At 32.1% G+C, this 26577-nt stretch overlaps 1 protein-coding gene and 1 long non-coding RNA gene across 5 annotated transcripts; one reads left to right on the forward strand and one right to left on the reverse strand.

Moving 5' to 3' along the window:
- Nucleotides 1-12826: 12826 nt before the first annotated feature.
- On the forward strand, nt 12827-19085 carry KAN (Homeodomain-like superfamily protein). Of its 4 annotated transcripts, none has more exons than XM_085753166.1 (6): nt 12827-14286; nt 14608-14684; nt 15136-15181; nt 15512-15665; nt 17643-17742; nt 18574-19085. In XM_085753166.1, exons 1-6 carry the CDS (start codon nt 13395-13397, stop codon nt 18688-18690), a joined length of 1386 nt encoding a protein of 461 aa, XP_085609292.1. In that variant the 5' UTR covers nt 12827-13394; the 3' UTR covers nt 18691-19085. The 4 variants fall into 4 exon arrangements, with proteins under 4 accessions (XP_085609292.1, XP_085609293.1, XP_085609294.1 ...); XM_085753167.1 differs by having other exon boundaries at nt 17646-17742; XM_085753168.1 differs by having other exon boundaries at nt 15521-15665.
- A 1904-nt stretch (nt 19086-20989) lies between these two features.
- Nucleotides 20990-24795, reverse strand: LOC146939545 (uncharacterized). The gene is made up of 5 exons (XR_015031681.1): nt 24004-24795; nt 23752-23929; nt 23532-23608; nt 22000-22275; nt 20990-21417 (listed from the first exon to the last, which is right to left on the reverse strand). It is a non-coding gene; the product is annotated as an uncharacterized LOC146939545 (long non-coding RNA).
- Between the last annotated feature and the right edge of the window lie 1782 nt (nt 24796-26577).

Below are 26577 nucleotides of genomic sequence, written 5' to 3' on the forward strand. Positions count from 1 at the left end.
CGTATTTACATAGAAAAGGAAAAGGGAAAAAAAATAAAACTCAAGAATGAATGAATTGAAGAGTCTAAAGATCCTTTTAATTTGAAGTACTTGCTATGATCAGCTTTCAAGAATGCAATGACCATCACTTGTAAAAGGTAATGCCATTCTAAGGATGTAGGAAAAGGTAGATGGGGGATCACCAAAAACTATATCAAAGTATGAAAAGAGCATTAACTTCTTGAGAGGAGACGTTTCAGAATGAATTTTTGCCAATTAAAGAGAGAAAGATGGTTGTTTTTGTCATGTGGTTTGGTTGGTCATATTCAGCTTCAAAAAGGCATAATGATATATTTCTCTCATTTTTAATCCTTTGGAGTTGGGTTTGATTTGAATTTTGTTCAAATCACGTATTTGGGAGAGCATAGGGGTCGGATGACCATACTATAATTCAATAGTTTCCATTTTTATAGTCTTGATTTTATGTGGCATATGTTACTTGGAAATCGTACACTTTTTCTTCATTTTAATTCTTTGAAGTTGTCAAATCCCACAAGAAAGTGTGGATGAGAAAGGACACACCTACATAGTAGGATCAATCGACACGACGATGATCAAACTTAATATATTTCACATCTGAAAATTCTCTTTACCGTATAATTGTATTATAAAATTGAGCGTTAGATTAAAAGATATTATAATATAGATTATGTATATAAAATTTTACATTAATTGAAAATCATTTGATATCTCAATGAGATAGGTCAAAATTAACATCTTGTGAACTATTATAAAAAAGGTTAATTTTGATGTATCTTATCGACATATTAAACAACCTACGTAAATAATCTTTTTATAACTTAAATTTCATTGACTTTCCAATAATTCTTTGTTTATTTAAGAAATTATACTCATTTATCAAATTTCTAGAGTATTAGAAATTAACAAACACAAATTCAACATCACTAAAAAGGAAAATGATGAATCTGCGAACAAACACTCATTATCCAAGTTAATAACATAAAACAAAAACAATGCCTATAAATAATGTGACAAAATCAAAGTGATCGAAATACTCACGCATTCGAAATTATCTTTTTTTTTATTGTTCCCAAATAAGTAATGTGAACTGCCTAATTGGAACGACAATCCCTGTGAATATGATACTCTACTTACACTTTATTACTTGGTAAATGATTTGGTACACTTACCTAAATTTGACCATCAATAAGTTGAAGAATAAACAAAAGAGGTATAATTTAGTTTTTCCTTATTGGAACGCTCTTGTAATCCTATATATTACTAATTTATTTACTTCTTAAATAAAACAATAGAATAGTTTGACATCCTCCAAGGCGATAGCATTTGCTTAGCATTTGTTGCTGGGGAGACCCCAAACTAGGCGTAATTTGTATATTAAGTTACTTCATATAGCTAAGTAGAGTATCATATCTATATGGATTGTCGCTTCGTTCAAACAATCTGCATTACATATTTTAGTTTGACGATATAAAATAAAAGAGTTAAGGGTTAGAGATTGCAATTTTTAGCTGTTTGCAACAGAGCAACTTACCTATTTGGTTGCAGAAAAGTAAGCTGCGGTTAGGACTCTTTGAATCCCACTATTTATTTTGTTGGCATTAAATAACATTCATGCCGCGTTTAGTTATCTTAAGTACACTATACAAGTAATGAGGCCATTGGGACGTTCTAACTAGTCGATTATCAAGCTGCACCTGCTGATCGAACAGTGATCTGTACATGTGGGGTCTATACTATCTCGGTTGATCGAGGTCTATCCTTCCGATGGCTAACTGCACCTACTGATCGCACGGTGATCCTTACGTGCGGGGTCTTGCTATTTCTAAGGTAATTGAAACATAGACTTAAATTGGCGCTCCTAGATTTCCAATGGCAATGAAGGTCAATGTTCCTGAAGGTCTTCCCATCTATGAATCTTAGGACACTCATAGAACACTCTCCTTCTCCCCTTGGTAGTTCTACAAACAGGCAGCTCTATCAGCGTCTACCTTACCAAGAGCTCGAGGAGAAGGGTCTTACTATGATCGGTTCACTCCCATTGGTACTTGTTTCCATAATTAATAACTAGTTACATCCTATGTTCAATAGATTTTACTCAATATTAGTAATGTCACCTCCTAAGTACTTACTAATAGGGTCAACTCATTTTCGGTATATTTCGTCTAGTTATTAACTACTTACTTCCTAGAGAGGTAGATATAAATATCAAGATATAAACATCAATATTAGGTCCTGTCACAACCTAAGTACCAAGTCTAGGGTTGCACTTCGCCGAAAATAAACTAATCCTAATAAAACTTAATAGCAAACAGAAAATATACTAAAATAAACGACATTAAATTAAATAATTATCCAACAAAATAAATCAAGGTTCATCTTAGAACCCTAGCCTATAAATATCTAGTTACACATGATAAATATGACAAAATACAGAAAGATAAAAACATACTCTAGAAAAGATAGGAGAAGATAGAACTCATCCTTGGCTCCTAGAATCGCCTTCCTCTTGAACTGCTTCAGTTCTGAACGAGAAATTATGAATGAGGAAGACGGTATTTATAGGGAAAGTTTCCACCTGACTTGGGCTAAAAACATGGGCTTCTAGGGGCGAAAAAGTCATAAAATATGACTTTTTCGCAAGCAACCAGGCATTGGGCGCCTAAGACCATGCGCTACGTGCATGTGCCTGGTAGCTCCAAGCGCTTGGCGCCTCCTAGGGTGCGCCTGGCGCATGTCCGTGTTAGCTCGGGGAGCCTAGCACCCTCTCTGGTGCGCCTAGGCGCTTCAGTGCGTTTTCAGTGCTGAAATGCCTGTTTTTTTTTATTGTTTAGGTATTTTCTTCAATGTAAGATGTCTTGGAACTTGGGAACAAAATTCCTCCCTCTGTAAAGTCTTCTGCGACCTCTTGAATCTTCATTCTTCATCTTCCCAAGGACCACATAAATCTTCGGAAGACTTGCTTTGTCTGTTTTACTTGATTTCTTCGCGAATTGCATCAAGAATACCTTAAAATTGCTATGTTTCGGGAAGAATAGAATTACAGACTCAAATATAGAAAACAATACAAAAGTTCCGAAATCATAGGCAATTGATCTAATACTCCTCTGTTTTGCCGGTAAAACCTACTAAAAATGACTGAAAAACATGCTAAAAATAACGTATGATCTTCTTCAAAAAAGAATAACGTAAGATGACATGGAATCACTAACATTGAAAGTTAATTCCTTAAGTCCACCATCCTATTTCCTATTACCCTACTATTATCCTAGTGCACTCCTCAAATAATCATCATCTGAACTGATTTGATTTACTAATTTAAGTTCATTAAAATTCCTTTATTCATTATACTTTAATCCCAATTTAACATAATAAATGATAAGTCTCTCGATTACTCATTTCCTCACAAGTAAATGTCAAAACAGAAATGACTGGACGCAAAAAGAGTGCTCTGGAACGCCCCGACAAGACCCCTCTGCACCCAACACACAAAGCAAATTTTACTTCTCTGACATCATGCACTAGGTGCCAGAACCATACACTTAAGGCGCCAAGTTCCTGGAAGCACGGTGCTAGGTGCCCCAGCAGCAGCACAACGTTGCGATGGCTTTTTTAATCTAATATTTCTGCACAGTTTTAAACATCAGGATTGCTTCTAAATTGTCAAAAAAAATCCTTGTTTTCAAACCCTTATGACTCCAGAATGATATGAAATATTACCTTAAGGTTGTTATGATTTCGATTTAACACTTATTACACCTTAAAACATCAAGTATACCTCTAATTCCATGGTTTTTACTCACTTTTGCTTAAATATTCCAAAACACAACATAACCATATTTCAACCATGAATTCAACATGAAAATATCACAATTCAGAAACGTAAATCAAACACATAATTACAACAACATAAAAGAGCACAAATTTAACAACGAATCAACAAAAGAATTAAAAAGAAACACTGAAGGTTAATAACTCCTCGCTACCCACATGAATAAACCACCCTTAGATTGAATAAAATTTCCCCTTACCTCGATGTTTTGCAGAATTAGTGAATCTTACTGCTGAATCTCTACCTAAGATTTCTCTCTATGCCTCTTTTGCCTCCAAACCCTAGTTTTCTCTTGCTCTTTCTATTTTCTTTCTTTCCTTTTCTAACCTTCATATTCTAATGCTTTTCTCTATTTATAAACACTATTTCGGTTTAATTTGCTCACATAATTTTTAGATAGATTTACTATTTGCACCCCTATATTGATTACTATTCTTTTTATAACTACACAGCCTTGTTGTTTACACCTCCCCTATTCAAATCACTAAAACACTACATGGCTTACTACTTACACCTCTTTTATAGCAAGTTTTACTAATGCACCTATGTTTGCACCATACCTTCTTATTCTTGTCAAAAACACTATTTTCTTCTTAAAAATTGTTTTCTCACATTCTTTAACCCACCAGTTAACCCATATACTTTCTCATTACTCAATAACTATGAATAATTTAACTAATAATATCAAACAATTAATACTAATACTAATAATAATACTAATATTATCCAATAAAAATACTAATAGATTAATATTAAAAGTCGGGGTGTTATAAGATGGAACCTGTGTATTATTGATTGAGTTATGCCAACTTTTTTTTTCTTTTTCTTTTTGCTGGGATTTTGTGTTGAAGATTCATGTAGGTGTATGATGAACATGAAAAAGAAGAGAAAGGAAGAAGAAGATAAGAAAATGGAAAATATTAGGTGGCGATAATATACTGTTATACCCTAATTTTGGACCTAAAAATACTTGCTCAAAATATTTTTTCCATCTTTGATATATGTCTATTACTCTTGAAAGATTGCCAATTTGCTATTGCTTTACACTGATATTTTACTCTGCTTTATCTTCCAATTTAGTTTTAAAAATCTTTTCATCTGTGCATTTGTCTATGTTTTCTTGCATTTCAAGTCATCCAAAAATATTTTTCTTGCATTTCAAGTCTTTTGAGTTGGTCTCTGATCAATTGCATATCTCCCTGCGTTTTATTTCAATGTTATTTACAAAATTCATGAAAAAGGGTATTTTAGTCATTTTCCCATTCAAACTCATTTTTGTCTTTAAGAATTGATTGTGTCTTTTCAATTGGTTTGTATGAGTCCTTGTTTCAATCCCATGTAAAAGTCCATTTCAAAAAATTACATTTGAGCCATTTTGAGTCAGTTTAGCCCCTAGGTGCATTTTAGTCATTTCCAGTGTTAAGACTCTTTTGATCCTTAAAAGTTGTCTCTGAGTCTTTTCAATTTGCTTGTATAAGCTCTTGCTTCAATTCCCCATTAAAAACCATTATAAAATTGCATTTGAGTCGTTTTGAGTCGTTTCAGTCCCTAGGGGCATTTTGGTCATTTCACGTAAAATTTTGACAGAGAGAGGTTACTTTGAAGTACCTCATTTAAGTAGTTGGTTCATTTTAGTCCTTTTTGTGTTTTTTATTTTTGTTTCACTTTAAGTTTTTTTCCAATTACCAATTTTAAGTCATTTTTAATTTTAATTTGACTTTTTAGTCCTTTTTTGCATATTAGTCCTTCAAAGTCTTTAATTCTGTTTTTAGCCCTTTTCTTAGTATTGCAGATTGGTCCTTTTAGTTTTTATTTTTTTGCAGAATGGTCCTTACTTTGTATCAAGTTTATTTTTGTCTTTTTTTTTGCAGGTTGGTCCTTCAACTTCTAGAAATTGCACAAAGGTCCCTAAAGTCCAAAACAGTCCAAGGCCGAGCCAAACAAGTCCAAATACAGGTGTCAACAATCCATTGGGTCTCAAGACCACATGTCACCTATATAAAGGCCACATCACCACTTACACAGTAACAGAGTCCCATTCACAACACGCCAACTCATCAAATCATAGAAACAGGAAGAAATTTTCTCTCTCCTGGCAGTTAGATCGAAACTCAACAGAATTAGAGAACATTGTTGAAGTTCATTAAGAACTTCATCAATATTCATCATCACAAAACCCTAACCGAATCAATCTTCCATAAAATTCATCATCAAACATACATAATCAATACAAAATTTCCATAAAATCAAAGCTGAGACGTTTTCAATTCGACAAATCTTTTGAAATTAGCGAAGTTCTCAGTGATTTTCCGCGAAAATCATCATCATCGAACTATTTCTTTTCTCTTCTTGCAATTCAAGTATAAAACGATCACAAAAAGAGGTTTGAGGAAGAGAAGAAGAAGAATCAAAGAGGAATTGAACCGGTGTGGAAGAAGAAGAGAAATCACCGATTTATTTTCGGTTCAACACTTACCAGAGGCTCAAGGAAGATCCACAAGGTCTTTCTTCATCGTCTCACTCGAATCTCCGTTCAAATCCAGGTAAACTCATAAAACCTTCTCGTTTTCGTTCCAAATCTTCATCGAAGGTGCACAAACAAAAATAAACGGTGAAACAGAGTAGATTAACAAGTTTTAAAACTTGTTCTTTCGAAAAAGTTTGAAAAAGATTGAAAAAAGTTTGAAACCGAAACCCTAAGATGTAGATCTACGAAGATTCACCGTTTATCTTTCGAATCTAAACTCATATTTGAAGTCAGTGTGGAAAATAGAACAAGTTAGGGTTTAGATCTATACAGATCGGAGTAGTATGAGTCTTGCCGGAATCTGGAATTCACGGCGGTGACGATGAAGATTCCGATGAATCTTCATCGTCTCCAGCCATTTCATTCCAGAAACCGGCGATGGAGAGATGAACGAGGGAAGAGAGAAGTGAGAGCTTCTCTCACTAGAATGAGAGAAGAGAGAGAAAGAGAAGTGGGAAATGGCCTTGGACCGGCCTCTTGAGCATTTAAAGGAACGTGAACCAGACCGGTTCATCTGAACCAGTCTGGTTCACTCTTGGACCTTGAGCTTTCCACCGTCAGATCTAGGGTTAGAACGAACTGGATCAATCCAACGCCCCTGATGCGTTTGGATGATCCAGGATCCATTTCCCTTTGGGCATGGACCTGTTTCTTTGCAGACTTTCGTTTTTACTTGTTTCTTGCTATTTTGTACATTACTTTTGATAATTGCACCCCTACGTTGTTTAATTTTCATACAAAAAAAGTCCAAAAAATTATCAATGCATTTCTTGATATTTCTAGTTGTTTTTTGATGTTTTTTTTTACATGATAATCCTGGGAAAAATATATGTGATAATATCTTGTTCTCTTACCAACTTTTTTTTGATAAATCTTGTGTCATTTTACCAAATTTTGATCATATAGTTTTTGCTATGTGACATGGATGCTTGAAACTTGATTTTGTGATTTGTCCACCTCTGAAATTGTCTATGGTTCTATTGATTTGTGTGTTTAATTCTTGCTTTCTTGTTTTGCAAGTAATGTGAATATTTCTTGTGAAAATGAAGTGCAAAATATGCCTAAAAGTGTGCTATGAGTCTTGGCTTGATATTTCCTCATAATTCTTGTGTCATAGCTGGGGTAAAACACTTTGTAAAATGGTCATGATATGAGAATTATAGGTCATGTGATTGCCTTGTTGTCATGGTGAACTTTTTAGACATATTTTGCTACTTGTTTGCTAAGTCATGTTACTTTGTTAGTATTATCTTGCTTGCTTATAATTCTACCCACATTATTACACATTATGCTACTAACCCTCTCATTCATGGTTCATTCATAGCATCCTCATCTCTCTCCTCTAGATTCAAATTTTTTTTTTTTTTGCAATTTATATTCCTTGCAAAGAATTAGCATGTAAAAATTTAGGGTTTTTTTGTACTATTCTTTATGCTTTTAATTTCTTGCAAGACCATAGCATGTATTTAGGCCAATGATGTAAAGGACAATGGACTCTAATGATGCACACCGACACAAGCACCGACACATGCACACACATCACATGGTTACTTTAGATGTATGTTTAGGGAATGAATGCCTAGATGTATGTTTAGGAGCCTTAAAACTTAGACAAAAATTCCCTTTTCAAAAATATGAACAACATCACTCAAATCATTTTCCAAATAAGCCTTGGGATCAAAATCCCATTGCATTTTCCTTATATTTTCTTAAACAAAAACTTTAAGGAATTCTAATAATACTTAGACTCTCTTTTGCAAAATAACTAATTCAACCTCATATTTTCACAATCTCATGCCCTTGAGGCCTCTTTCTCTTATTCTTCAAAATTCCAATTTTCAAACTTAAAATCAATCAACAAAACAAAAACCTTTTTTGGAAGAGAACTACGGTGGATTTGATCCCTTAAAAGGGTACGTAGGCAAGGAACCAATATTCCTTCAATTCAAATAAAATAAAGATTCAAACATCTTCTTCTCCCTCCAATTCTTCACTTAGTAAACTCTTAGGTGTAAATATCACTTTTCAAATAGCATTTAAAAATAAAGCGCGCGCGTAGAAAGTAAAGACGGTTCTTATAGGATACTATAGTCGTTATGGGTGCCTAACACCTTCCCGTAGCGAAAACAACTCCCGTACCTCGATTCTCAAGGGTTTTTCTTATTTTTCCCTTCCCAAGAAAAAATGAGATATCAAAGGTTAAAAAGGTTCAAACTTAATCCATGTTTGACACCCGAAAACCAAGATAAAACATATACTATTACATACAATAGACATCCAAGGTCTAATGGTTACTTTTTTGACAAATAGATCAAACAATTATGATTAAAGAGCAATGCTAATGACCATCCACAATAGAGCACCATAAATTGGGTGCTTAAATAATTTTTCTACGTCCACATCACTCATTTTACGGTAATACTTAATAAGCACCAATTTTTTCCAACCCAACACCTCAAAAGATATTACTCCCTCCGGTCCTTATTATAAGAAACAATTGACTTTTTTGGTTCATAGAATAATTAATGTATCTTGTTATAAATATAGACTAGATACATCACTTACACAATGAACCTAAAAAGTCAACTTTTTCTTATAATAAGGACCGGAGGGAGTATTATATAGGTCACACAAATAATTCTATATCATTACACATTTCAACAAAATTTATTTATTTTATTAAAATTTATTAAATGGGACCTGCGAAAAATCAAGAGAGAGATGGTGCTTCCATAGCCACCCTCTCCATAAACATCCATATATTATACTCCACAATGAAAATGTCTATTTAATGTCTATTTTATAAAAAAGTGTGCATTCAATATATTGGAAATTGAATAACTCACCGTGTGGAAATTGAATCACCCGTGTAAATTGATTTTTTTTTAAGAGGAAGTAAATAGGATTATACTCAGAGACATATGAGAATTGTATAACTCACCATGTGGGGTCATTAATTAAGGTGCATTAGTTTTCAAGAAGCATACAAATGAAGAAGCAGACAAAAAACCCTTTGTGGTGGTCTTTCCCACTCACACTTTAGTCAATGGGTGTTTTTTCATTTAATTTAATTATTCAATTGAGTATATAGTAGCCAGTAGTCCAGTACATACAGAACATTATAAAAATCCCAGTCCGACCTGAGAATATAAAAATTGTAACATAAAGCATTGTCCAGTAACCGAACTTTCCCACTTAAGCAAGGGAGTATATGTCGCACATGACGATGCATTTCTTTGTGTTTTCTATACTATTACGTTTTATCCAAAGTCGTCACCATAATTTTCTGTATAATGTAAATTTGTTGGTTTTGCAAGAAGCTCCTCAAGTATATATATACTTGGTTTCAATATTTTGAAACTTACTCCCTCAAAAAAGAAAAAAAGAAACTTACTCAATCCAACCTGGCTCAAATAATAGATATTTGAAAGCAAAACATGTTTATTTTGTTTTTGTTATCATAACTGATGGCTTAATAATCCATTAATTTGTTTGGGCATTGATTTATACCTATTTGCTTTTATTGGCATTGTTGCCATTGTAATTGACTGTGAACTCTCGTTGCATTTTTTCCTATTATAAGGTTTTACAACTCGAGAGTTTACCTCAACTCGTTTTGCTTAAGTAAACTCAACTCGTAAACTCGACTCGAGAACTCGTACGAGTTTACCTAAAATTAAAATTATATAAAATTTATTATATGTATGACATATATAAGCTAATATAATAGGAAAAATGCTATTTATCTAGAAAAATAGCATCAAGAATTTTTCAAGACACATGTGGCAAGTTTTAATTGCATGATTTATTTGTCCACTTCCTATTTTTCAGCCACACCTCCTTGAATTGTGGCAAATAGTGCATTGTGATTGGTTGCTTTTTATTCTTTCTTGATGTTTTTTTCTAGAGATATAACATTGCTCAATATAATATTGCAAATAGGTCAATAGTGCAAAATATGACTTAATTACAAAGACAAATTATACCAAACTACCATAATAAAATGTTATGTTCAACTTAGCATCAAAATACAAAAATTAACGCACAAAATCATAAGTTTCATAAGTCTCTAAGTTTAAGCCATCTATAAAACCATCCAAAAAACCAAGTTTCACAGGTTTCTAAAGTTGTTAATAAAACTATTTAGAAAATAAACTAGTTAATTTCTTCAAAAATTCAATAAACACCACCACCACAACCCTAACCGGCGTTGAAATATGAATTTCCACCGTTGGAATCGCAACCCTAACCGATATGTGCTCCCATGTTCATGGTTTGAGAACTTAGAGAAGAAAGAAAAAGAAACGTTTCATCTCAGGAACAACATGTTACCGTAAAGATAACTATTTAGTAAACGTTTCAGTATTTGAGCTTGTAGAAAAGAAATTGGGTTTTTAAAAAAAAAATTGGCCCAAAAAATAAGGCCGTTTTTTTTGTTAGATGTAAACTCGTAAAAATCGGTAAACTCGGTCGAGTTTACACGAGTTTACTGAGTGTTAACTCGGTCAAACTCGTCAAACCTTCCGATTTTACCAGAAATCGAGTTTACCTTTGAGTGAACACGATTTTAGTACCTAAAAACGTAAACTAGGTAAACGCGGAGTGTTAACACTCGATTTGCGGGACATTGCTTTGTGTGCTAGAGAAAATGAGCTTTCAATAATGTACATATTTCATTTTGGACATGCAACGGAAAAAAAACGGAGCAGATTTGACTTGGCACAACCTAACGATGCATCCAACACCAATGATCTGTGCTTAGAATGGTTTGCTAGATCTCTGCAGTCCTACGATCTTCTTTCTTCTCCCTAATTCTCTGTGAGAACAAATCTTAACCCTTGCTTGGTCCTTTTCTTTCTCTTGACTCTCGCTTGGAAGCAAGAGATGAAGACGCAGTAGGCCTTCCTTAATAAAAGAGGCTTAATTTGCTAAAAAAAAAAAAAGAGAGGCTTAATTTGCAAAAAAAAAAAGGCTTAATACAAAAAATATATATAACATCAATGTCACTTTTTAAGTTGATTTATCATCTAATAAAAGGTTCATTTATATAATTCTTTTAAAGAGTTAATACAACAGTGACATAGTGAAGAGATATTAGTTGGTTGTATGTGCAAAAACAATTTATTTAAGTGCGTGAGAGTTCGAGAAAACTTTCATGTTGTAACAACAACATAGTTTTACAGATACATTTAGGCTTTGTTTGGGAGTTTGGAGGGGATGGGAGGGGAGGGTTTTGGAAAAAAGGAAGGAGCAAGTGGAAGAAATAGAAGACATTGGGAGGAGAGAGCTTTGGAGGTTAATTTTTTACTCATAATAAAAAATCCCCCTCATTTGGGGGAATTCAAAAATTGTATTGGGGGAGGGTTTTGGGGGGTTATGGAGGGCTTATATGAATTTTTCAAATTCAATCTATGTTGTTATTATATTCTTAAAATTAAAAGTATATTAATCATAAGTATTAGTTTATCATTCTCTAAAAAACTGCTTTTTCAAAAAATGTGAATTTTTTGTCCATTTTTCTATATATTTCCAACCCCCCAAAGCCCTCCCCTCCCTTCCCCTCCAAACTCCCAAACAAAGCCTTAGTCAAATCACAACATAGATATCATTTTCTTTTATTAGTTTATAAAATATCTATATATTGTGAATTATTTATGATTTTTTTTTTTGGTCAAGTAGCCTAGTGACTTTGGTCAAATAGCCTAGTGGCTAGATTCACACACATAATGTGTGGAGAAGTAGGGAATCAAGGATTCGAACCCCGGCCCATACATAAATTGTCCCTGGTAGCTACCAACTGAGCTACACTTACGGGACTATATATTGTGATTTAAATGGAAGCATTTGTAAAAAAAAAAAAAAAAACTATATATCGTCGATATATACAAATTATCATAGTAAATACAAATTGATGGTGAGGAGATGTTGCCTCAATTCAAATTTAGAGAACATCTAAGATATCAAAAAATATTTTACAAATGAATTTACATTTTCCTCTCCACCAAGGATATTAGCAATATATTCTATTTTTTTGAAAGGAACATATTCTATATTTTGGTACTTATGAATTTCCTTTTAAAAATAAAATTGAAGATCGCTAGGTTATAAAATTAAAACACCGTCTCTCTCAATTTATTTTTTAAGAATTCAGATCCTATCATATATGTACTTTTTATATATTTTTTTTAGAATGTAGTTTATTAGTATATTATAAAGTCTTCTTCTTATCCTCTAATGGTCTGATTTGTAAATATTTAATTAATTTATATTCCTGAAACATTTAAAAAAAATGTTTGTTTATCATACGTCTCACTAGTGTCATTTTCCAAGATATACTCTCGAGGAAAACAAAACGCAAATCCACCTGTTTTCTTTTCTATGCCTTTCTGGAATATTTCTTTTCCTTTTCCTTTCTTCTTAAAACAATTATTTTCCTTCCCTTCCATTCCATCATTCTTCTCTCCACTTCAAAACACTAGTCTTCCCCTATCTTCTTCCTCTCTCTCTCTCTCTCTCTCTCTTTCTCTCTCTCATCACACTTTTCTTTCATGGTCCCTTCTTCTTTCTCTTGACTTTGTTTTTTTGTTTGTTAAACACTGCCATGACTTCTTCTTTTTCTTCTTAGCTTTCTCTCTCTCTCCAATCTTTTTTTTTTCTTCTAATTTTTTATCTTATTTTATTCAAAAGCTATAGCACAAGGTTTTCTTCTCAGATAGAAGATATTATAGAGCTAGAGAGTTAACTAGCTTTCCAGATTCTTTCCAAGGAAAAGCCTAAAAAAAGAAAACAAAGAGCAAGAAAAAAACACACACAAAAAAAGTCCTTAATATTGGGTTTGAGGACTTTGAACAAAAACAAAAGGATTGGAACAGTTCCTTGCTTGTGAATATTGCACTTTAATTCCTTTTTTTAATCTGATTTTAATAAAGGAAAATAAAAAAGAAGCTCATCTTGTCTTTCATATATATTTTGTAACCATATATTATCAAAGGTTAGTTCCACCTTTTTCTAAAGAAGATGCCCTTGGAAGGGATTTTCATTGAACCAATTTCAACATCAACAACACCACCTGATCTTTCTCTTCACATAAGTCCTCCAAGTACTTCTAATTCTTCTTTGATTAACACAACTCAACCATCCAATTATGAACCTCATAATTCTTCAAGAACAACTTTGGCTCAAGCTCAAGCTCACACTGAACTATCTCTTGGAAGAAATTTTAGTTGTGGTGCTCAAGAACAACCACAACAACATCAACAACAACCACATAACCCTTATTATCAAAACCAACAAGCTCATTTTCCTCACTTTCAACATCACAACAATCACAGCTCTACAACAACAACAACAAGTACTACAACAAATTCTTCAAGTCACATGAATCACATAAATTATGGTGTTTCATTGCTTGATGTGTCATCAACATCATCAGAAGGGTTAAGACCAATCAAAGGGATTCCAGTCTATCATAACCGTTCATTCCCCTTTTTACCAGCCATGGAACATTCAAGAGAAAAAGATCCAAAGATGTGTTTATATCACCACATGCCTAATTCAACTCCGTCTCCTTCTTCGTCATCTTCACCTCTTTCCCCCTACATAGCTGCAGGGGGTTTAGATCCCATGTCGTTTTTAAACTCCAGTGGCTCTGCGGCTTATAGAGCCGCCGTAGCCACAAGGTTTAATAACGAACCTTTCAAATCTCATCAATATCCATTGCACCACCATCATCATCATCACTCACACTATGGGAGTGTTGGACTTGGTAGCTCAGAAGCATCCATGATGAGATCAAGGTTTTTGCCTAAATTGCCGACAAAAAGAAGCATGAGAGCACCAAGAATGCGATGGACAAGTACACTCCATGCTAGATTTGTTCATGCTGTTGAGCTTCTTGGTGGCCATGAAAGTAAACATTTTTCTCTTCCACTTTAATTTTCTTCTTTTAAATTTTTTGGATACGGTAATATTAATGACCATTTTACAACTGTATTAGATTTGATCTTCGTCTTTTGAGATTACAAAATATTTATCATATTTTTTATAAAAGTAATTAATTTTTTTCTTAAATAATAGAAGAAAGAGTGTTGTTTACTTGTTACTTGTGAGAGTGAGACTATTAGGTGGGTATTATGTTAAATTTTTAGTTTTTAATTTTATTGTTGTTGTTATTATGTTTGGTGTTATATTATAGGTATTTGGCTAATGTAATTTAGATGGTGAATTTTAGGAGCAACACCAAAGTCAGTATTGGAACTGATGGATGTGAAGGATCTCACATTAGCTCATGTAAAAAGCCATTTGCAGGTATGTATTGTATGTATCTATCTACTACTATATGAAATTGAAATGAAATTGGGCACAATAGCCAATGAAGAAGAAAGTGGTGCAGTGAATGAATGAATGTGTGGGAGTGGATAGTAGTAGTAGTAAGCTAAGAAGGAGACTTTATCATCTGAGACGACCAGACATGACACAGTCTCTGATTATAGTCATAGAAAGAGAGAGAAAACTGACAACAACAAATAAAAGTCATCATTTTCCAATAATGCAACAATCCTCTCATTACAACCTTATTATCAAACATCAACCTCGTGATTAATGCATATTTTATATATTTTTTATATATCTTATTCAATACAAATAGGTTTATTTTTTATATATATATTTTCATACTAATTTCTTGTGTTGAAATTGTGGAAGTATCTTTGTAATTAGTATAAAATGTTTGTTTTGTTTTGTGATTTGTTCTTCACAGATGTATCGAACTGTTAAGACAACTGACAAACCTGCAGCTTCTTCAGGTAATTCGTATTGCTCAATCTTCAACCATTTTTTTTCCCTTAATTAGTCTAATAATTACGGATGTATTAATTTCTCTTGTTTTTATAGAGAATGTCATCACTTGTGAGTTGTGACTTACTACCTTATTCTTTTCACATTTTTTTTACTGTTATTTTTTCTACCTTTAAAGTCTATATATGTGAACACTTTTGAGGCTTTTTGCCTCTTAAACATATATATAAAAATTCCACCTTAATTACCTTGCTTAAATTTTTTATATATAAAATTATGAAGCAAGATGTGTGCATGCATGTACTTTACATTAATTAATAAATTAACTGTTGGATTAGGCCTTTCAGATGGATCTGGAGAGGATGATGTACCACAAATTGGAAGCAATGGTGGAATTCGTCAATTTTCAGATCAAAGAGGGCTAACAGATCGACCAATACAGCAAGATATGGATTACTCATCCACCAACACTCTATGGAGTAATTCTTCAAGGTAACATTATTTTTCAATGTTACTATTTTTCTAAATTTTGAAGTACATATGTTTTATGTGCTTATATAGATGTACATATTTAATTATTTTTTTTGTCACCGACTTTGTTTATTTACTTTTGCTTTTGCATGGAGTATCTCTTGTATAAAAATCAATGCAAACCCACGTCCACAACACTCTTTTTTATGAAGAATAAAAAGGGTTCTTGTGGCAGCTTTTGCTTTAAACTTGTGTGTTTCATTTTCTTCTTTCTTTTCTTTCCTTTGTATATCTTTTGTACCTTAGTGATTTGGTGGATTGGTGAATTCATATAACAAAAGAATGCTACAAGACATAATCGAATGCTAATTCGTTAGGATAAATGGAAAGCAACACAAAGCTTCAGTAATTTGCTTTTTTTTTCCTTCTTCCTTTGACTTGTGTGTATGTTTGTCTCCTAATATTACAAATTTCAAGGCTAATTATTTGATCATAACCCGAATATTGATATGGATCTTGATTTCTGCACCTGTAGATTACATAAAACCCAAATTAAGTCCTTCATATATTGACCATGTATTCTTCCAAGTAACATTAACAATTTATTTTGAAATATATACCACACTCAATTTGTTTTTATAATATGTTTTTTAAAGTTGGTTTGCACAAATCAAGAAATAGTGGTAACTAAATACCATAAACAGATTTCAATTATAGTGTTACACTTCATATTGGCTCACTCTAGTAAGTCCAAAATAGTTGATAAGTTGACAATATAATCTGGAAAAAGAAAATATAGTAAATGTAACATATAAATTTATAAATGGTACATAAACAAAAATATATTTTTCATTATAAAACCTAACAAATTCTAATATGGACCTCTAAAAAATAGTCTACAGGTAAATGTGCATCCATGAAATTATTACCATATGTTGTATTTGGAAATGTGCACCCTTTACTTAAATTTCCACTTAAATTACACGAATTATATTAGAATAACCATGTGGTGAAATCCTTGTGGTCGTGATTTTCCATCAAAAAATAAAAGCAAAAGATTGATTTAGATTCAAAGAGGGTTAACTTGACCCTCTTGCACCTAAGTTTAAATTAATTTGAAGTAGCCTATACACCTTTTTTTTTTTGAGGGAAAGTAGCCTATAAACCTTCTTTATTTTGTTTTTGATAAACAAATCTTGATTTAAGTTTTTGTCTTTGAGCTACTTTATGTAAAAATCTTACTTACAGTTAACTATTTTGATGTTGACACTCGACATTCTCTGCAATAATCTAAATTCATATGTCCAGTTCTACCTTTATAGTAATCAAGATATTTTAAAAATTGAGAGGCATGTCTTTCTCTTATTAGGTAATATCTTGATATAAATATATATTAAAACTTATACAGTAACACCTATTAACTACTGTCTGTCATTTTTAGTCTAAAAAAAAAAAAATCTACTGTTTGTCATGATTAAAAAAACATTACCTTAAGTAAACATGAAATATCTCATTGTGACACAAACAAATTATCACTACAATTCTCATTAAGTAAACATTAGTGGTGGTGGAGGCTTACCATGCAAGGCTCATAATAGTAAGTTTGGAAATATATTCGAGTGTAATTGGCATTTTAGCATGTGACTTGCCTATCAATATATCATATACTTGAATCAGTGCTTACATGTATAGTTGTAATACATAGCCTTAGGATTGGTTTAAGTGGTACATTTAATCCATCAAGAGCATCTCCAATTATTGGAAAAATAATATTCTACATTGGAAAAGTGATAAAGACTGAAAAAAGTTTATAAATTCTGGAGTGTGATCGTACTTGAATTGTATCTATACTAAAGACATAGATGTATAGTGAAGTTTTGCACACTGCCATCAACAAAACAGTTCATGCATGTTTGGTATACATAAAGAATCCATTGAACTGATGCAATTTTTTTTTTTCTTGGTTGTGTCATTTCATCTTAATTAAATTATGATCAGTAGTAGAGAACCATGGCCACAAACAAGTCCAAACGACATAGATGGTTTCAGACCAACTATCTTCCAATCACAACCAATATCAGGAGGACATCAAATTCAGGTATAACTAATGAGTTTAATATATTTGTTATCATTAATTTGTAACCAAAAAAAAAATTGTATTTAATTTAGGCTTAAATTATATTTTTAGTCCCTTAAATTAATTTTAGGTTTCACTTTAGTCTCTTAATTTTTTTTGTTTTATTTTGATCCCTTAAATTACAAACGTTAGACAATTTTGTTCCTTAAGTTTTTTTCGTTTCATTTTGGTTGCTTAACTAACAAATATTAGATAATTTGATATTTAAGTTACAAATTTTAGACATTTTAGTTTATCATTTCGGGGATCAAAATATCTTAATATTTGTAACTTAAGGAACAAAAATGTCCAACATTCATAACTTAAGGGACTAAAACGAACCAACTTAAGAAACTAGCTTGTACAAGTTTGTAGCTTAAGGGACCAAAATGAAATCTAAAATTAAATTAAAGGACTAAAAATATAATTTAGCATATAATTTATGTACATTTTCAATTAAGTTTTTTACACATACTATCCATTAATGAATTTCAATTCAGGTCGAATCGATTAAGAGTATTCGAGCTCGATCTTTAGTAGTGACTATTCTTAAACAAATTATTCTAGTTGAATTCCATATTGACCATTTTCCTAAAAATCGTAAAGGTTAAGTCCAAAAAAAAATGCTTTCAATTATGTATATATATATTGCTACATCATTTAATAAATATATCAAGTTATGTAATTTTAAATTTATTGAATGTTGTGACAACAGTAAATCTTATAGACTGTTTTAGCATGATGTTGCATACAAATTAGTTTTTATTTTTATTTTTATATTATCTCATTTACTAATGATTGTTTCCATTACAGGAGTGTGATTCAAATCAGCTCAAGAACAATTTGTCAGGATCTAATTTAGAGTGTAAGAACCCAAGCTTGGAGTTCACATTAGGCATACCAGATTGGAATGGCAAAGGACAAGCTTAATTAATTTCCTTTGGTTCCCATATTAGTTGTCTCTATTACTTTTGCATTCATTTAATTACAATCCACAATATGACATAACTTCGTCATGCAGAGGTGTATTTGATATATAATATATAAATTGGTGTGAAGGAGAAGATAAAAGCCCTACATAATTTCAGAAGTAATTTTCTGAGTTCATGAACAATTTTGTTTAGCTTTTTTCTTGTATTTATTTTTTATTTATTGGTGAGGAGGAGGTATTTATTTACAAGAAGAAGCTGATGTAGCTGCATATGTAGAAGAACAAGGAAGAAGAAATTACTAGTAAACTTTTATTTTAGTTTAACTAGTTCTTATTTTCCTCTTGCTCTGTCAATTTCAATGTAACTCTTAATTAAAAACATTTTGCAGCACCATATTCTTACTTAGTTCTTATAGTTAAAGAACCTGCTATTCGTGAGTATCACACTTAACATGGATGCGACCTATGAAATTGGTTCCTGTTTGTATTAAAAATAATTTAAACAATACCGCATGAAGTTTGTTATAATTTTTAAGATATTTTTTTCGAACAGCTAAAACATGTATATTCATATAAATAATGGAATAAGTGCAAATAATACTTCACCCGACTTAGGGGACTTAGGGGATGAATACAAGGGCCACTCAACACCAACGAAAGATAAAACTACAAGAAATTTCCAATTACAAAAGATGTAACTTTAAAGATTTTCTCCAATAAAAAAAAAAAACTTTAAAGATTAATGTGGCATGAAAGGTCGATCAAAAAGAAAGTTCATTATTTATTATATATTGGGATATTCATGCAATGATGTGACCTCATTATAGTCATCAATCAAGGGTGGAGTTTGGTTTCTTGAAAAAAATAATCAAGGTTAGACAACTATTGAACGAGATCATTGATCAAGCAAGAAAACATGTCAAGAATGTCTTATGGTTAAGGTGAATTTTGAAAAGGTTCGTGAACCGGTTAATTGGGGTATTCTTGACTTTATGATGGGAGGTTCTGATTTAGTGTTGTGTGGCGAGCTTGGATTAGGATTTGTGTGTTTTCTAGCCATCTTTTAGTTTTGTAAAGGAATGTGTGTGTGTTTTAAAACAATAAGATCCATCGACATATTTGTTGTTTCTTCTAGTGGAGATAAGATTGAAGTTAATTCTCTTCACTTTGAGTCTGTGTAACCGTATTTATCTTTGAATATATATTCACTTACGAAATGATGAGTAACTAAAAAAAATCTTAAATTAGGATTGAATGATGATCCCTTATAGGATTGTTTGAAACATGTAATTCGAATGCCCTTTTCAAATGCAATTTATGTTTAATTAATATATCTTGTTCTTAATGTTTTCAGTTTAAGATCAATTTTGAAACAAATCTAGGTTATGAATCACAACTAGCCTAGGTTTTATAACCTGATCTAGATATAATGTTGGGTACCGTAATCTACTAGAGATAGTAATTATTAGCGTGACTTGATTTAACTTTCGCTAAAGATATCGATAATAGGAAATTCACCTAAGAAATTAGGGTTCTATATTAGATAAATGAGATCTTATACCAAAGATGGACTTTATCTACTTTGTTAAAAGTCGTGGACATATACCTCAAATTGCGAATTTGATTAGACACTTGATTGATCAATCAAGGACAAAGAGGGGATATTAAGGAAATCCTAATCGGTCATCATCATTCTGTTTCAAATTATCTTTTATTTCACTACTAGAAAAATCAATTTTAGAGAGGGTAGAAATCCGTCACTAAACTACCATAATTCCCTCACTAACGAATTTAGTGAGGGATTTAGTGACGACCGGTAATCCCTTAAGAATATTGGCCTTGCTAAATATTAGTGAGGGATTTTGGTTTCCGTCCCTAATTGACACGGATACAATCCCTCACTAATTATTTAAATCCGTCACTAAATATGAACCAGAATTATCCTAAAACTTGGACAAATCCGTCAGTAATTAGTGAGGGATTCTTGTTCCCTCTCTAATAGTGAGGGACTATTCCATCATTTTTTTACCATTATTTCCATCACTAATTAATGACGGATTGGTTTTCCCTTTCAAATTATGAAGGCATAAATTGTGATGAAATTGAATTCCCTCACAAACTACAAGTTTAGTGAGAAATTTATTTCCCTCACTGATCCAAACAGAAATTTGCATCAGTAGTTTAATGTTCCATTTCAAACCAGATTTCATTAATTAATTATATTAATATTGTATATGCATTTACTATATTAAACCATATTGAACTTGTTGAAAATTATAAATATACAACAAAAAACACTTCATAAATTGTCTTCATACCCAACACATACATTCATCACCATAAAAGTCATAAGGAAACTCTCAATAAGTTTACAACCATTGTTCAACTCTCAAAATACATAGTCACAAGGAAACTCTCAAAAATACATAAAAAGTCACAAGGAAATTTATTCACGTCGAGCCATTGCAAGAAGCAAAAAAACTCGCGGATATAAGGGAAAAATACAATTGTAGCCGCAAATATACGGAACTACCAACAACCCAAAAAACCAAAAATAAAGGTGGCATCAATCGCTGAGGTAGTAGAATACCTACGAGTACCAAGCATACCCCTGTCTCACCTATGAACAGGCCATAAAACACCAAACTAAACACACCAACAGCCGCTCAACAGAAAGGAGAGGGAGGGAAAAAGCAGAACAGCAAACCCCATGACAGAAAAACACGCTGCAAAATAGCAGAATGAATAACAGATGAATAACAGCAACAAACAAACAAAATCCACCGCCTAAAACCTTATCTAAAAACAATGTTGTTGATTTTTACCCAGTATGCTGTCCTAAAAACTTATGATGTGTTCACTGCTTGCCTATATCAGTTTTCCAGAAGCATCAAACAAACTAACATTCTAATATATCTTCCTATCAAGATAATTCATTATTTTTCTCAATCTGCTTCTTAAATATGGACATAGTTTCATATGGAGTTCTTTATGTCAAAAAAATAATCAAGTGGAGTTAGGATTGGTATGGAAGAAGAAAAAGAAAATTGAAATGGTAGTGCTCAATCTACGTCATAGGTACATTTATATTATTTCTTAATATGTGCTTAACAATTAGCATCAGTGCATAACCTCCATAAAATAGCATCAGTGAACAATTATTTCAGTGCGAACTATTAAAACAATTAAAAATAGCATCAGTTCTTAACAATTAGCATCAGTGCAGAACCTCCATATCATAGTTCAACTACTTTAAAAATAGACTAAATATTCATCAAGTTCAATAAGGTCATGAAGTAATAACTTACAGCAATATCCTTTGATTTTGAGGAAACCCATTTGCTTGGATCAATGACTTAGTTTGAATCTATATCTTCATACATATCTTCATCTTCCTCCCTTTCATCTTCATCTTCCTCCAATGTTATCTTTATCTTGTTCCAAAGCAAACTTAATAAACTCCAGAACTTCAGTATTAAATTCTGCAGTAATGTTCTTGTAACAATCAACTCTGTTATACATCCACTTTCTATTTTCAGGTACTTCCATTGCTGATGTATTATTTAAAAGGAATGGTTCAAGAACTGCGAGTGAGACAACATCCATTCAATCAAAATCAGAATTAATAATCAAATATAACATAAAGTCGATATACAAATGGATAAAATAGCATAGCAACAGAGCATGTAAACAAGAGTAAGCAAAAACTAACATCCTAGTTCAGTGACCTATTCAAGTATCCAAAAACGATATGCCCCTGATGTGAGTGTGAGGCTCCCTGTCAATTATGCTAAACTATAATTGAAGAGTGAGTCATCTCAGGTGACACCATTATTTTTTGAAACTCTAAAGTGTAACTGGCAGCACCATTCATGAAATTGATTTTAAAGAAATCAAATTTGTTTCTAGATCTACTGCGAGAGGAAAGAAGGTTCAGCTCTAAAGTGTGCTCTTTTGTAAAAACATTTCTTAGACAAATAGTGTGACTAGTTCAGTACTTAAGTGTGTCTCAATTTATCTTGTACTCATGTGACTTATCAATAAAATTACTCATTGCGCTTATTTCTTAATATGTAAAATTTGAATGATAAATAACAGGTCTGAAACTGCTGCTATTCAAACACCTCAATGGCCTAAAAACAGCACAAAAACACACAAAACACACACAGTCCAACACACAGTCCACTAGGCTTAAAAAACAGTCATGGAAAACAGGCCCCAAATGCTAAAAGCACCTCCCTGCACAGAGAAAACACTCACACCAGCAGCAGAAAAAACACAGCAGCCTCGTTTCATCGAAAGATGATTAAGAGGGGTCAATTCATTTTCTCAATAAGGTAAAAAGCATTTATTCAAGTGTAATACATGCAATTTTCCTACTTCATAACAGCCCTATGAAATTTACCTCGTCAAAACAGTTATGGACCAAAAAAATTAACTCTGTACACTAGCTTGCTTTAACCAAAACATTTACTTGGCTAAGGACCAGTCTGTACATCACTAATCGTATTAATGATGCACGTAGGTCACACTTGTTATTGATACATGTTCTAAAAGGGCTTGTATATAAAATTAAACAGTTATGTTAAAATCAAATATAGGAGTCCTACACATAATAGTTGAACAGAACAAAATAAAACCCACTTGAAGTTTCCCCTACTGACATGTGTTGTTATAAGTTAAAAGGCAATCATTATTAGTGTGACATATAATCATTACATATCGAAAACTGACACTACCATATCACATGAATTTTCACAATAGTTCAAAAAATAAGTGAATCTTACATCCAAGTTCACTACAAATACAAAAACTAAACCATAGGATTTTTAAAACTAACCTGGACATGACCAGATTCTGCCCAAGATGCACATATATGGGGATTTTGTGCCATGGAGCGTATCCGGTTAATACAACCTTCGTGAGTTAATATAAATTAAAACAACATCAGAAATACAAGTATCACAAACATTAACTTCAATGAAGAGAAAAACTATAAAAAACTAATAAAAAAATAATAATAAATAATAAATAAATTCTGAGATTGAGAGAGAGGTTACCGTGATTTTGAGAGTACTCACTGAAGATTTGATAAAGGATTTTGGGAGAAGGAAGAAGATTCGATTTTGGGAGTGAGATTAAGTGAAGATTTGTGTTGTGAGAGCATTAGCACCGTAAATTAGGGTTCAAATTCAGCTTCAGATTTTTGGAGAAATTCAGCTTCAAATTAAGAAGAATCTACAAATTAAACACATAGATTAGTAAAGAATGTGAAGAAATTTCAATTAACAAAGAAGAAATTTGAAACAGACCGATTCCAACTGAGAAGAGCTTGCGATTCCAACTGAGAAGGAAAGAGGGGTTCCAACTGAGAAGATGAGAGAGGTTGAGAGAGCGATTCAGGGACTGAGAAGGAAAGAGCTGTTCAGTGAGAAACTTGCGATTCCGAGATAGTGATTGAGAAGCTTGCGATTGAGAGGGACCGAGAAGTTTTGAAGATGAGAAGCTTGGGAAAATTTGTTCATCTGAGAGAGTGATTAAGTGTTTGGGGAAAATTTTGGGTTAATTTTATTTTAGGGTTTGGGTTCATCTTGAGTTTTAGGGAGTGAGAAGTTTTGAAGATGAGTGTTTGGGTTTGTGAGTGTAAAATTTGGGGGATAATTTATTTTGGGGTTTGTGAGCAAAAAAAAAAGAAGAGGGGGAATATTTTAGTATGAGAGGAGGGAAACCAAAACGTGAAAATAAATGAGGGGGAAAATAATTCAGTTTTGGCTAATGACTTTAGTGAGGCTTTTAGTGAGGGATACATTACATAGAGATATGTAATTGATATTAGTGAGGGTTTTAGTGAGGGATACATTAGATAGGGATAAAATCCATGTCAAATTCCGTCACAAACATTCAGCTAAAGAATTTAGTGAGGGATTTAGTCACGGAGGTTTAGTGAGGGAATTTTTGTGACGGATGTTTACACAATTCCGTTACTAATGTTTGGCAGCTCAACTTTTGTGGAAATTACGGAAATCCGTCGCTAAATCCGTCACTATTAGTGAGGGATTGTTTTCCCTCCCTAAAATCCGTCCCTAAATCGTGTTTTTTTAGTAGTGTTTTCAAGTTGCAAACCAATCTTGAAAACCCATCATTTTACTATTTTTTATTAAGTATTGCTTTCATTTCAAAGTAGAAAAAACAATACTTGTGAAGATGTTTAACTTACTACTCCCTCCGTCCCGGTATAATTGACCTACTTTGGTTTTTCACACAGATTAAGAAAAGTGTATAAATAAAGGGAAAAGTGGAATATATTGTATTGGGAATGATAAAAGTAGTATTATTTAGTGTTATATTGTATTGGGAATGATGAAAGTTGTATTGAAAATTGAAATGAGTCAGTTTTTTTTGGGACACTTTTTTTTAGAAAATGGGTCAGTTATTCTGGGACGGAGGGAGTATTTTATTACTTGTGTGATTTAGTACACTTATGGTATTCATCATCAAGTTAAATTTTCGCAAATGCTCTTTGCAAGGATCACATTGTTGGGCCTCTACACGCATCCAACAATATAGGAAAAATAAATAATTAAAATATCTAATATAAGATTTTGCTTTTTTGTTTTTTCGTCATGTTCTACATCAAACACATCAAATAAATATGATGAAAACTTTTTTTTTTTTCAATCAAAGAATAAAAATCGTTCAAGTCTAAGTTACAACGACTTCAAAGCAGACTTAAGGATGAATTGATTTCTTTGTGAGATTCTATTAATTTTCTATTCTCTTACTATTGATTCACAAAAATGGTAGAAGTTGTTTATTCCACTTGGATAGTCTATGGAATAATTATATATATGTTATAAAAATAACATACTACATATTTGAAATTCTCTTCGATGAAAACAAAAATAATAAATCAAAAGTTCTATGGTTTTAAAAATAACATTTAATTTAGATTTTGGAGTGAACTATTTTCTCAAACCCAACTATTTTCTCAAGCCCAATGATACTCAACACTAAATATTGTTCTCATGTCGTCGTGGTTAAAACGGACATTCATTTGGTTCAGTTGATCATTCAAATTAGATAGTGTAACATCAACATTAATATTAAATAAATTTAGATTCTTCCAGTTGCACTAAACTACAACTCGGTTAGAGTTCGTTTCTATTAGATAAGTGTTCATTGTTTTATGGTGTGGAGTGAAAATAAGTCAAATAAACCAATTCATAAAAAAAAAAAATTGTGTGTTGTGGACTACATATATTGCATGTGGCATGTAGACCATAAAAAATAGTTTGTTTTACTAGTTCAGGCTATAGAATCAGAACTATACTAGTTTTCAAACACATTAGACTTCCATATATTGACATGTTTAAGATTCTATAAACCAAATGTGTAAAATACTAGTTCAGTTTATAGAATCCGAACTAAGAATGCATAGGATTATGCAATTTTCTAAACTTGTGTACACCTATTCTGAACATATACAAGTTTTGAACATAATATAATAAAATAGAAAACAATATAACACATAATATCATCTAAAACGTAAGACCCAAGTGTTCATACATAATATCATTCAAAACATAACACCTAATCCTTAACATTTAATATCATCCAAAACATGATACCTAAGCGGGAAAATAAAATCCCAATGAGTCAAGATTAGGCGGAACATTTTTTATTCTCTTCTTCATAAGGGTAGATTCTTGTTCATATAGCGTAAAGGCTATAGAATCAGAACTATAAAATTAGCAATTTGCATCTATGAACTCAATTCATATTTTAGAAACCAAATTGACAGAATTCATTTCAGATTATGGAAGTTGAACTAAAAATCCAAAGTAAAAAAAAATCAAACACTAATGAGTTAAGCAAATGTGTACTAA

This window comes from Medicago sativa, chromosome 3 (assembly GCF_051527215.1).
Source record: "Medicago sativa cultivar Bolivia chromosome 3, Bolivia_mono, whole genome shotgun sequence".
NCBI classification, from domain to species: Eukaryota; Viridiplantae; Streptophyta; class Magnoliopsida; order Fabales; family Fabaceae; genus Medicago; species Medicago sativa.